Consider the following 14,403-nt stretch of genomic DNA (forward strand, 5'->3'; position numbering starts at 1 on the left):
CGATAAATGATGGTGCCAAGCGTTTGTAAGTTCCAGGTGGGCCGGCCAGAACAAGGCAACAGCAGAGGCGATCTCGTTCCCCTGAAGAATGAAAAAGCTGATCCCCACAGGGACAGAGCATCACCAAGGTTACTCACTATCAAATAGCTCGCGCAGACCAGCATTGTCACCGGGCTAAAGGGGGAGCATGAGTGATAACAAGCCTTATCCACAGGGCCTTCAATGTAGCATTTTTTCGGCTGCTCCGAATGAAATGTAGAGGCCACTCAAGTTACTCACTTTATCAGGAATTTTAAATAGAATTGCTGAAATGGCACACTGGCTATGGACACAACCACACAACAAAAGGCCTTTTGTTTAAACAATCCCCAGCTCTTTGTTAGCCTTCTTCAGTCTTTTAAATGAATGTCTTCATTTTTTTTTACCTTCTGTGTCTTCTGTTCTACCTTCTCAGAAAGAAAAAAAGAAAGAAAAGGAAGGAAGGAAGGAAGGAAGGAAGGAAGGAAGGAAGGAAGGAAGGAAGGAAGGAAGGAAGGAAGGAAGGAAGGGAAGGAGGAAGGAAGGAAGGAAGGGAAGGAGGAAGGAAGGAAGGAAGGAAGGAAGGAAGGAAGGAAGGAAGGAAGGAAGGAAGGAAGGAAGGAAGGAAGGAAGGAAGGAAGGGAAGGAGGGAAGAAGGAAGGAAGAAAGGAAGGAAGGGAAGGAGGTAGGGAGGGAGGGAGGGAGGGAGGGAGAAAGGAAGCATGTCTCTGTCTCACTGAAAAAGGCAATGATTGCTCATTTTGCCTTTATCCTTGGCATCCTTGGTACCTCTTTTAAGTTAGAAAATTCTGAGTAATCTGTATCAGAACCTTTGGTAAGAGGCAAGAGTCCAGTAAGATGGAAAGAGTCTGGAGATGGTGAATGAACTTAAAGCCACCGAACTGTGCACTTAAAAACAGTCAGGATGGTGATGTGATATGTATCTAATCACAATTTGTGGTGGGACTGCTAGGGATGAAACCCCGGGCTTCCTAAGTGCAAAGCATGCTAGGAGTCCACCTCCGCCACCAATCCCTTTATCACAATTTTGAGGATTTAAAACAGCAACCCATGAGCCGTCAAATCCAACACAAGCTCAAACGTTCCTTTTGTAGACAGAACATCCATTCTGGAGGCGGGGAGGTGGGGAAATAGATTGAGCATATGCTCTTAATGCTGGCGACCCAGGCTCAATCCCCAGCGCCACATGGTCCCCCAAACACCACCAGGAGTTTAGCACGGAGCTGGGAGTCCCCCTGAGCAATGGCCACTCTGCAAATGCCTTAGTTTTGTCTTTGCTCTTCTCTTTCTCCATGAAAAAATTCAACCATCCGCCACTGGCATTGCAGTTTTCCCTAAGGATAAAAATTCCAAAAGAGAAAATACTGAAGAGATATATTTAAAAAGCCTTGAGTATTATTATTTGTCTTGGAAAAGAGAATTCTATTCATGAGCACTGGGCAGAGGGGCACTGGACAAATCAATGTGAGGTGGCAGGGGCACTTCTCGCATGCATTTCCTAGCTTCCACTTGGTTTCAGGACACACTTTCTCCAGCCCTCCATTCTGACAGGGCTGCAAACCCTCCTGCCCCCATGCCAGACCCAGTCCTCCTCAGTCCAGCCTCTCAGTCTCCTTCTCTGGTAATCCTTTCCCCATGGTGGGTTCCTTGTGCCCACAACCATGTTTTAATTTGTTGCTTTTAAAAGTAATAAAATACATCTACCCTGAAATGTGGACTGCAGTGATAGCATAGCGGGCAGGGCGTTTGCCTTGCATGCAACCGAACCAAGTTAGATTCCTCCGTCCCTCTTGGAGAGCCCGGCAAGTAACCAAGAGTATCCTGCCCGCACGGCAGAGCCTGGCAAGCTACCCATGGCGTATTTGATATGCCAAAAACAGTAACAACAAGTCTCACAATGGAGATGTTACTGGTGCCCACTCGAGCAAATCGATGAACAACGGGAGGACAGTGCTACAGTGCTACCTTGAAATGCAGCCCCCTTTCTCTCCTCTTTCTTGACAATATTTACTCTACGGCCTTATTTGAATTATTTGCAGGGGTGCTGCCAAGCAATCCTCGCCAGCCAGGCCAGAGGACTCTATGGTAGGATACAAGCCTACAACACTACTTTTATGCCATCATGCACTTGGTTCTGAACAAGCCAATTTGTTAGAATTCAGCTTCTAAAGTGAGCAGGAGCCTAACATACTTCACACACCGCTCTGTGGCCCTGGGGTGCCTAAGGTCAATCAAAATTTGAGATCCTTGAATCAATGTATGTTCAGCAGGAAAGGAAGTCAAGAGCCCAGAGTCACAGCGCTTGTTCTGCACACAGCCTCCGGGGTTCAATTCCCAGGACCCGATATGGTCCCCAGGAGTGATTTTTGAGTGCAGAGCCACGAAGAAGCCCTGAGCACTGCCCTGCCAAATGTGGCTCCCACAAAAAGCAAACAAACAACAACAACAAAAAAAAACAAGAAAAGAAGAAAAGAAAAGAGAAGAAAAGAGAAGAAAAGAGAAGAAAAGAAAAGAAAAGAAAAGAAAAGAAAAGAAAAGAAAAGAAAAGAAAAGAAAAGAAAAGAAAAGAAAAGGAAGCCAATACGGAGATGTTCCATGACTGTCCAGCTTCCACATGCTGCCTGCACTACAATGAGAATCCTGGTCCCCTCCTGTAGGATAACATTGGGTTTGTCCTTTCAGCCTTGCTGCAGGGAACTTGGTTTACCTTAGAGCAATGGCCTTTCTGTATGGACACAGGAATACAGTTACTAATGTGCTTTGTAACTTTGGAGCTGATTGACTCCAATAATATTTACTCCCAGGCATCTGCTTTCTCAACTCAGTTGCCCTTAGTTCCTAACACCCTAAAAGCAGGGTCCCAACGAGGGACGGAATGGACCTAGGGCAAGCTATGAGCTACCCTGGCATTGAAATGGGCCAGGCCAAAGCGTCACAATACTCAACTATAAGTTGAGAGCATGGTCATAGACAAAGACTGTCATGATCCAAAAGTAATGACGAGACTAGGACCCTACTGGGGTTAGGAAGACTAACCTGACCTGAGGACTGTGGTCTGGAATATGTAGTGAGATGTCCTCAGGAAGAACCAAACTTTTAGTCTGATATATCTCTTACTGTGCTCATACAGAATGATATTGCTAGAAATATTAGAAGTAAATTCACTATAACTATTTAAACAAATTACTAGCTGAGGAAGGAAGAAAGGGACACACCCTGACACACCCTTGTTTGGCTCCCACCCTTGAGCAGATCTCCTTAGATGAGGTTTCTTTAGATGAGATTTTGTTAATCTCCTCAAGAAATGGTCTTACCCTTCTTTGTTGATTTGTTAATGTTCAACCCACCTTTGTGTCACCACCCTATGTAATTTGCTATATAAACTAAGACTGTGGGGCACAGAGGGAGACAGAAGAAGAAGACAGAAGAGAAGAAGAAGACACACAGAGAAGACACAGAAGACATACGGGAAGACACAGAAGCGAAGAAGACAACACAGACAGAAGAAGACACAGAAGCAGAGACAGAGAGAGGTTGGAAGAGACCAGAAGAGAGACTACAGAGGCAGAGACAGAGAGACAGACAGAAGAGAGCACAGCGGCACACACAGAAGCAGAGCACAAGGAGGAGCCTTCCCAATCCGGTCCACACACAGTGGCTTGGGAACACCAGACGAAAGCGGTGCGTGCGAGAGAGAGCTGTCCCAAGTGCCCGCAGACAACAGATCGACAGGACACAACATGCGTCTCCCCCTCCCACGTGCACCGCCTTTGTGATTTTTTACACCCTCCCTCACCATTTGGGTGCATTCATGACAGGAGACGCCTCTGCTGCTATTTGGGAATAAAGGAGACAGTCTCTTCTCCCAATACGGGGATCTGGTGGTGGGGTCGGGGAGGGAGGGAGAAGGATCAGCAGTGCTCAGGGTTTTCTCTTGGTTCTATACTCTGGGATCATTCCTGGCAGTGATCAGGGAATCATATGCAGTGCCAGGGATCCAACCTGGTCAACCCCATGCAAAGCAAGTGCCCTAATCCCTATACTATACTATCTCTTTGCACCCTCCCCCCCAAGGGATTTTTTTTTTTTTAAGAATAATGCACCATTCCTCTCACCTCTAGTCTATGCTTATTTTTATTTAAATAAAATTAAATATTTTGGGGCTGGAGTGATAGCACAGCGGGTAGGGTTTGTTTGCCTTGCACTCGGCTGACCCAGGTTCAATTCCCAGCATCCCATATGGTCCCCTGAGCACTGCCAGGGGTAATTCCTGAGTGCAGAGGCAGGAGTGATCCCTGTGCATTGCCAGGTGTGACCCAAAAAAAGCAAAAATAAATAAATAAATAAATAAATATTTTAATTTATTAGACTAGCAAATAACTTACGCTTTGCATGTGAATGTGCATGAAATATTTAACTTCCTTATAAAGTAAGTCCCACGGGGATGCTTCGATGGGGCTCCCCAATCCCCTCACTGCTCTGCGCCTTGGTTTGCTGATCTTGCAAGGAAAGGGGTGTTGACCCAAAGCCCCGGGCAGCCTGGAAGCTCTAGGGTTCTGGCGTAGTCCAGAAGTTTCAGAGCCTGGTATGGCTGTCACCGCCCACCTTGCTGCTCTGTTCCTCCCTCCCTCCCCTCACAGGTCCCTGAGGCGTAATGGCTGGGAGTAAAGCCCCAGGGGCTGAGAGTCAGTGGCCCAAGAGTCTGCAGTTTATGAAATTGCATCTGTATCCCACTGCATTTACTTATTATTTTTTCCTTTCTTTTTGGGTCACACCTGGTGATGCACAGGGGTTACTCCTGGCGGTGCTCAGGGGATCATATAGGATGCTGGGAATCGAACCCGGGTTGGCCGCGTGCAAGGCAAATGCCCTACCCACTGGGCTATTGCTCCAGCCCCCATTTATTTATTTTTCGTTTGGGCGTCACCCCCAGAAGTGCTTACTCCTGGTTCCGTGCTGCTCTGTGCTCGGGAATTACTCCTGGAAGGACTCGGGACTACATGGGATGCCGGGGATTAAACCCAGGTTGGCCACATGCAAGGAGAATGTCCTAACCATGGTATTATCTCTCCAGACACCACCACGCCACCACCTGTCCCCATCCCCGCCACCACCCTGTCCATTATTAAAAGAAATCAAGAGACGGGAGAGCTGGCACACACACCCACACACACACACACCACAAATCTAGAGACGGAAGAGCTGGCACACACACACACCCACACACACACCCCCCACACACACACCACAAATCTAGAGACGGGAGAGCTGGCACACACACACCACACACACACACCACAAATCTAGAGACTGGAGAGCTGGCGTGCACGCGCGCACGCACGCACGCACACACACACACACACACACACACACACACACACACACACACACACACACACCCTTCTATTTGAGTCACTCGGTGCAGTCATCTTTTCCATTATAATACTGCACTCCTGCCCCCCCAGTGAGGATAAATGGAACACTCTGGCTCTGAATTAACATGGAGCCGCTCACGGCCCAAGGATCCCACAGCCCCAGGGCAGGCTGACCTGCAAGCGCAGAGCTAAGATTGCCGCACACGTGTGAGGGAAACAACAGATGCTGGGGAACAGATTCAGATGCAGTGACTAAGGCTGCTGTGGAACAGACTGTGAGAGAGAGAGAGTGTCTGTTCCTCGCGCTCCCAAGTTGGGCTTCTCGGGACTGGAGCTTAGGAAACAGCATCTCTTTAGCTCAGCCTTCAATACGCCCTTCACTGCCAACTGATGCTCACTGGTTGAAAAGTAAAATCAGAATCTCACTGTCCAGTTTTACTCCTTAATCTCTTCCACTTAATTGTGGGCTTAAAAAAAAAGGGGGGGGCACACAAGCAGCACTCGGGGCTTACTCCTGGCTCTGCACGCAGGAACCAGCTCTGGTGGTGTCTGGGTGATCTGGGAGGGTACTGGGGCTGGAGCGCAGGTCCACCGTGTGCCAGAAAGCACTGAACCTGCGTGCTGCCTCTCCAGCCCCCAGGCTGTCTTAATTAGTGCAAAATTGCCCAGATAAAAACATAGATAAGGCCTTCACCTTCTCACTCCACACCACCTACTCTGATAAAGTTCCACAAAAGATTCAAGTCACCAAACAGATGAAAAGGGTAGAATTCTTCTGAAAACTTTTTTTTTTTTTTTTTTGCTTCTTGAGTCACACCCAGGATGCTCAGGGGTTACTCCTGGCTCTGCACTCAGGAATTACCCCAGGGCGGTACTCAGGGGACCATATGGGATGCTGGGCTTTGAACTCGGGTTGGACGTGAGTGAGCAAGGCAAATGCCCTACCCGCTGTGCTAGCACTCCAGCCCCTTTTCTGAAAACTTAATAAAAAAATGAGTGAACATGTTAACAAGACCCACCTTTAAAATTCAGTATTTATTACTAGCTGGTCGTGTTGAGTCAAATATGAAAAAAAAAATTATTTTAGTTTTGATTTGGGGCCATATCCAGGGGTGCTCAGGCCTTGCTCTGGGCTTTATGTTTAGGGATCACTCCTGGAGTTGCACAGGGGGACCTTATGTGGTGCCGGGGATCAAACCTAGGTCGGCTGCATGCCAGGCAAGTGTTTATGACCCATAATATTTCTTTGTTTTCCCCAAACACAATTTGGTATGCTTTTCTGTATGTTGGCCACATCTGGCTGTGTTAAGGATTCACTCCTGGATTTGTGCTTCTGAATCACTCCCTCCTGGTGGTCTCAGGGAACCATACGGGGTGGCAGGGATTGAACCCCAGATGATCACATGCCAGTGCTTTGTCTACTATCCTCTCTCTCTGGCCCTCAAACATTTTAAAATCTATGTTCACGTTTGCATCTTCCTTTGTTGTCAATCTCAAATAACAAAATTAACCTACAAAACTAGGAGTACTGGGGCTGGAGTGATAGCACAGCGGGTAGGGCGTTTGCCTTGCACGAGGCAGACCCAGGTTCAATACCCAGCATCCCATATGGTCCCCTGAGTACTGCCCCGGGGTAATTCCTGAGTGTAGAGCCAGGAGTAAACCCTGAGCATCACCAGTAGTGACCCAAAACGAAAAAAAAAAACAAAAAAAAAAAAACCAAAAAACCTAGGAGTACTGAATGAATCAGAGCGTGGCCACCAAATTTTCTGCAATTCTCCAGTGATGACCCAAGGACAGATACAGAAGCTCACTGCTTGCCCTGGACCAGGACAGAGTGAAACACGATAGCAAAGACCATGACCTGCTCCAGAGTCTACCTGTGTTGCTCCCCCCCTTGCCCCCACCAGTGGGCAACAAAGGAGCCGGGGCATAAGGGCTCCCAACTCATTTCATTTCCAGCTGATTGACCTTTTGCCCCATGTACCCCCCTGAATCTCTACAAGCCTCCAGAGCACTGAGCTTACTTCCCCTTGGACCCCAACAGCAAGTTTAGCTCTAGAGCAAGATGGGGACCCTGGAAAGTTCATCCATTCAGGGAAGAACCTTCAGAGGAGCACAGAACTGATGCGCAACTACTTTCTAAGCTGTCTATTATCCGCCTCTCTAGACTACTTCAAACTTACTGTGTCTTTGCAAATACTCTAGGGATCACCAAGCATTTTTTGCATAACATCATAGGCAAAAGCAGAGCTATTAATTTATTAGCACACAAGGTATCATTTCCCTCCGAGCTTAAAAGACTCAAAAGGAAATCTGCATTCTCATAAAACAGCTCTTTACAATAAGCAACAAATGGTTATGGAAAAGCACCGACTTGTTTAACATTAAAGAACATTATTCTTGTCTTAAAACAGGATCACAGAAAGAAAGGAAGAAGAAACAAAATTCTTTATAATTAGCTACCTTTATCTGTCTGTCTGTCTCTTTTTCTCTCACTTATATACATATGAGTCTATAAATAAAACACCTGCCTGTATTCAGGGCATAGTTCTCTCCTCTGGCAGTGCTCAGGAGACCACCTGTGATGCTGAGGAGTGAACCCAGTTTGACCGTGTGCAAGGCCAGAACTTCACCCATTGTACTATCTCTCTGGCTCCCCTTCTTATATTTTAAGCAAAAACCACTGTGGTCAAATTAACTTAGACTTTGCACAGCATCATCATCACCTTGGTGATGCCATAGATTCAGGGACTGGATTTTTTCCCCTTTAACCTTCACCAATAACAGGGCAATAAAGACGCTGCACTCTAAACATTCCTTCTCTGTTTATCTCGAGTTACTAACACTGGGAGAAGCTGGAACGGGATGTTCTGTACATCTGACATAAAGAAACAGATGACGAACAAAGACTTCAGATGTGTTTTTTCTCATTTCATCTTTCTTAAACAGAAATCTTAACACGATTAGGTACCTAAGCTCTCATATGGGGCATCTAAATTCAGACTTCAGCCATGGGCTCGAAGAATTGGCCAAAGTTATTCCACGTACTAATAGCTAATAGCAAATTCCTCTGACAAACCATCTGAGGACATTAAAGCAATGACTAAAGCATTTATCTTTTAAAAATGAAATTCAAGTGCAGGCAAAACCAGCGATGCTATCTCCTACGGATCCATGCAATGGTTAAAAAGAAATTAAAATGAGAAAGCTCAATGTACAGCTCCTCAACTATGTAAGGGAAGAAAGGAGCAGCTCTGATGTGGTACTGGAAAAAACTTGAAAGGGGTTCTGTGAAGCACAATTTCCTGGAAAGCGATCAAAAAAAGAACGATGGGGGGGGCAAAGGGGGGTGGACTAAATATTCAAACTCACACTTACCTTCCAAAAGATTCTCTACAAGCCATGCCATGTAGCATTCTGTTGCCTGGGCACCCCGAGAAACATTAGCTTGGCACTGCCTCAGGGGGTTGTCGTGGGAATCACGCCACTTAATATCCTTTTGAATATTTGGTGGAAGAGGTGAGCTCTAAGTAGCGAAGCTCTGTAAAAACTAGCTAAAAGGAGGGCCTGAGGGAGCACATGGTGGTTAAGGTGCTGGCCTTGCAGACAACCAACTCTGGTTTGATTCTCCCTGTGCCCCCTGAACATTGCAAGGAGTAAACCCTAAACACCACGGGCCGTGGTCCAAATCCCACCACCCGAAAAGAAAAAAAAATCCCAGACTAAAGAGAAAGGGCTTGGCAGGGATGGGAGTGGAGATTAGATCCACTAGTAACCGTACCACGAAGGCAACAAAGGCCAAAGTCAACTGTAGCAAAAGTGACCAACTGATGTCATTCTTCTCGATTAAGTTCCTGTTCCCAAAGATACAGGTTACTCAGGCTAAAGGGAAAAAGGAAGCCCCCCAGTATCCTCAACTGTGGACAATCCAACGCCAAGACTATAAGATAGAATACTGTGAGACACAGACTCACTGATCTAAGTATTACAAAAGATCAAAGGTGCACAGAAAGGGGGTGCGGGGGGTGGGGGGGAGCCACAGACATGAGCCAACACGTTTGGCTAGTTTTGTTTTGAATACCAAACTCAAGTTCTTCCTCCTTCTTTCTCTGAGCAGAAATGATCTCCTTTTGAAAATAGCCGTGCAGCAACTGGGGCACGGTTTCTGAGTATTTTCCGTCTGATAACTTGCACCGTCGATATGACACATGAGCCCTTGCAAGCCAATCCCTTGCCTTTGCTGCATTTCTGCTAGAGTTACAAACTCCCCACGAGTATCTGTCAAGGCAGTGGAAGGCAGCAGTTAAGAACGTCAGCACTGCCATCTCAGACGGTCCAAGTTTTAGAGCCTGACACTACTACTCCACTTTGTCACCTTAGGGAAAGTACTAATTATCTGTAAAACTCACATCCAGTATAACCCTGAAGAGCAGAATTATGGTATGGATTAAATTAGATAATGCATGTAGTAGGTTTAGCAATTTTTGGCATACAGACAGGTGGTTAATGTCCGCTAGAAATCACAGTGCTACAGCTAACAGGACACTCACAAATGAAGTAATAAATAGCTGACGGAAAAGTCAAAACTATCGTAAAAACAAAAGGGGTCCTCAAGCAGGGTTCTCCTTTTGAATCAACGACAATAACTTCTCTAGGATGTAAGACTCTCCTATCTAGATGAAATAGAGGACATCCTGTCCAATTAATTTTCCAGCAAACAAGTACCTTTTCACATAATTATTTCCCAAATATTGCCTGGTAAGAGGAGAGTTGGTGGAAGCAGCATCTGGACAGGCAGGATGCTGCCTGGTTATTTTTCAGGAAAAGTCTTTGATCCTCAAATGTCAAATCTTTCTCTTTAAAGAAGAGGTAGGGGTGTGTGTGTGTGTGTGTGTGTGTGTGTGTGTGTGGGATCACTCCTGAGCACAGAGCCAGGAATAGCCCTGGAGCACTAATGGGTGGGGCTCAACTATCCCCTATTAAGTATTTAAAAAAAGCATACATATACATATGCATATGTTTTCTTATAGCCTACTTCTCCCTCTGGGAGAACCTGGCAAACTACCAAGAGTGAGGAGAGTGAGAGTTTCCTGCCCACATGGGAGAGCCTTGCAAACTCCCCATGGTGTATTCATATGCCAAAACCAGTAACAAGCTGGGTCTCATTCCCCTGACCCTGAAAGAGCTTCCAATGTGGCATAGTTGGGAAGGCCGAGTAGAGAGAGGCTTCTAAAATCTCAGGGCTAGGACAAATGGAGACGTTACTGAGACCGCTAGAGAAATTCGATGATCAGCGGGATGATGATGATGATGCATATATTCATATATATGTGTGTGTGTATGTATACACACACACATATATACATATAAAACTCCCTTGCTCCTCTATCATGATTAAGAAGCCCTCTTCATCACACAGGACCTTTGTTTAAGATCCACATGAAGCTGAGATGAAAGTGAGAATTTTAAACTCGATTTAGGACTACACCCTCACAGCAAATTCCTACCAATCAGAGAGAACTCTGCCTTCTGTTGACAGGATTTAAGCTTCACAGGCTGGGCACCACCCAAGGATGGATAAATCAAACCACTTAGTTCGCCTTCCACAGTCTGGGTCACTGAGCCCCTTTCCACCTGACTTGAATTGAACAGAACTACAAAAAGTCCTCATTTGGGAAAGACTGTTCTAACTAATCTGCTTTGCCTCACTGGAGTGCTTTTTAAAAGGCAGTGGCAAAATATCCAAGGTCGGAGGCGTTTATTTGCATTAAATATGTACTGGCAGTTTAAACATGCTAAAGGGTTTTCTAAGCAGGGATGGGCTCTGTGGAGGCTAGATTAGCATATCTGCAAGCAGGCACGTTTCTACAAAGGCCACAGGCAAGTGGGTGGTTGTGAGTGATTATATCTTATAAAGATACAGCATACTCTATGTTCATCGTCAACAGGCTTTGCTTAAAAAAAATTGCTACCATTATCAGTATTGTGAACCACAGTGCCTAATAAATAATTTTTCAAAAAGTTACAACCAAGGGGCCGGAGTAAGAGTGCAGTGGGTAGGGTGCTTGCCTTGCACTGATGTTAACCTGAATTAGATCCCCAGCATCCCCTATGGTCGCGCTGATCCCAACTAAAAAATGATTCCTGAGTGCAGAGCCAGGAGTAATCCCTGAGCACATCGATGTGTGTGTGGCCCCAAAGCAAACGAACAAAATTTAAAGTTACAATCACATCCAGGCTTCCCTCGCTAGCCACGTGCCCACAAGTGTGCGAGCTGCTCTTACCTCTCAGCACGGATTTGAGGTTGAGTTTGGCTTGCCGGTGCAGGTCCTCCACGCAGGGGGGTCTGGTGCTGGGCAGGAACACGTTCTCCTGCTGGTGCCACGGAGCCGTGTAGTGGACAGTCCATCTGCTCTCCTCATCTAGGTTGGAAACCGCTGCGGAGAAAGAGAGAGAGAGAAAACCAGGTGTCAGACAAAGCGCTGTTGGCTCTAACGACCCTCCGAGGATGGAGCCCCACGCAGCCAGGGACGACAGAGCAAATGCCAAATGCACCCTCCTCCCCCCATCCTCTCAGCGTCCAGGAGGCTCTTGTGCTTTGTCTCCACAGGGAAAACTGGAGCTGTCCACCATCCTCCCACCCCTCGGTGTCTCGGTCTAACGGTCTGCCCAGTTTCCTGGCATTTCACAGGCTCCCCCTGCTCTACCGTTTGAAAATGCTGAAGAAACGCCGAGAGACCTGCCTTGCCCGCTCCCCATCAGCACAGCAAATCGAGACTCTCCCACTGAACCGCACGGCACCATCGCAGCAGGAAACATGAGCGTGATAAGAGAGAAACAAATACACATGGGGCCTGAGCAACAACAGTACTGTGCACAGGGCGCTTGCCTTGCATGCCACCGACCCCGGGTTCCATCGGGTCCCTCGAATCCCGCCAGAAGTGATCCCTGAGCACAGAGCCAGGATTAAGTCCTGAGCACTGCTGGGTGGGACCCCCAAACCCAAACACACTGTGGAGGATAAGCAGGCCATGCTGAAAGGTTGGGGGGGGAGGGGCAGGGGATAGAAGGTGGGTTCCCACGAGAGAGCGTGCAACAGGTAGTCCAGTTTGCAGCCCACCTCTGCATCTGGCCACCAGGAGTGGTCCCTAAGCCCTGAGCACCACCGGATGTAGCCTCCAAACAAAATTAAACAAAAGGAGTCCAGGGCCTTGACTAGACTCACTAGAGCCATATCTCTGACCCTAGATTCAATTAAAAGAAAATTAAACACAATATTCAATGTGATACATTTAAGCAGCACAGCTAATAGAGTAGAAGTCAACAGGCTACCAACACCATGGGAATCACCTCAGCATCTACAAACTCAAATGAACGAATCATATGAAGTCTTCTGTAGTGACTACAGAGAACAACCCCCTAACTCCACTTTTAAAAAAAAAAAAAGTTTTGCTGGATCACCGTGAGATAAAGTTACAAACTTGCATGACTGCGCTTCAATCAAACAATGCTCAAGCACCCAACCCTCCACCAGTGCACATTTTCCACCACCATTGTTCCCAGTGTACCACCCGCTACCCCCACCCCACCCCACTCCCTGCCTCTGTGGCAGGTACAATCCTTCTTACTCTCTAATTTTAGGCATTATGGTTCGCAATACAGATACTAAGAGGTCATCGTGTTTGGTCCTTGGTCTGCTTTCAGCACACATCTCCCATCCTAGGCGATCCTTCCAATCATCATTTACTCAGTGGTTCCTTCTCCGTCCCAGCTGCCTTTTTCCCCAGCACATGGGGCCAGTTTCCAAATCACAGTGTGATCTTCCTGGTCCTTATCTCAACTGTCCTTAGGTATTAGTCTCATATTATGCTACTTTATATTCCACAAAGGAGTGCAGTCATTCTATGCCTGTCCTTCCTAACACCAGTTCTTAAAGGGCCCTGCATCCTCACTGCATTGCTTACCCAGACATCAAGACACAAACTAAAAAGGCCAGGTTGGTTTTTTGCTTTTAATGTGGACAAAGAAAGCTTATACAGAAGGCTGCTATCGTTCAAATAGGTGAAATGCTCATCACTCCTGTTGAACATGCTTTTCTGGGTGCCTATAATTATCAATGCTGATACACAAAAGCCAAGTTATCTCCTGTTTACTTTTCTGAGAATCTCTTAGAGTGGGAATTACCAGAGATCCTGCAAAGAGAACCCACAGCCAATGACAATGCTTCTGTGCGGATGGCCGTGCATTTGTTAAGACTGAGTGGAACGGTATTGAAGACGGAAACACTCCGATCAGCCCTCCAGGGATCAGATCCCGAGAGGGGTGTTCGAGTGCGAGATCACACCATCAGTCCAACAGTTCGGCTCCCAACTGGCTGCCACGAAAGAACAGTTGTCTCTTCCCTGGCGTAGCTCACTCTTGCCAGGACAGATTTTTGTCAGCTCTTCCAAAGACAGCCTCCAAGCAAGAGAGCAGCAGAGAACGAGCCCCGAGTGCCGGCTTTGTGGCCCTCCCCAAAGTGTCTGTTAGCAGTAATGCTCCTACCCAGGCATTGGATCAAAACTAAGCTGGTAACTGTGTACAAAGAAAACTGTTCCCGTGGACAAAATTATACTTTCCAAGGAAGGACGGAGCACATGTGGGTTAAAGAAGTCAAAAACCAGGCCAAGTACACAAAGAAGTCACTCCACAAGAGGTGCCTGCTTCCCAACAGCCTCTGAGCTGGGTAGACAGCGTGTCTTTGAACTCTTGAATACACAACAGAGAAGCCCAGAGAGCTGTAAAAGGAACATCCCACCAAAAATGAAGGGCAGATTACACAGGAGCTTCCTGCATATTTAGCAAAAGACTAATATATATATATATATATACATATATATATATATATATACACTTTCTGAGGGTTGGAGTGGGGGGGTGGTTAGGGAGAAACTACACCAAGACAAGAGTTGTTTTTTTTTTTTAATTCCTATTCTTCAAAGGACAT

At 46.7% G+C, this 14,403-nt stretch overlaps 1 protein-coding gene across 6 annotated transcripts in view; it reads right to left on the minus strand.

Moving 5' to 3' along the window:
- NHSL1 (NHS like 1) overlaps window positions 1-14,403 on the minus strand; it is a 283,461-nt gene that overhangs the window by 67,018 nt on the left and 202,040 nt on the right. For all 6 annotated transcript variants that reach the window (XM_055136654.1, XM_055136653.1, XM_055136655.1 and 3 more), the window contains exon 2: window positions 11,702-11,854. In XM_055136654.1, coding sequence (XP_054992629.1) covers window positions 11,702-11,854 — 153 coding nt within the window. The remainder of the gene's footprint in view (window positions 1-11,701; window positions 11,855-14,403) is intronic.

Source organism: Sorex araneus, chromosome 4, assembly GCF_027595985.1.
Source record: "Sorex araneus isolate mSorAra2 chromosome 4, mSorAra2.pri, whole genome shotgun sequence".
In the NCBI taxonomy this organism is placed as follows: domain Eukaryota; kingdom Metazoa; phylum Chordata; class Mammalia; order Eulipotyphla; family Soricidae; genus Sorex; species Sorex araneus.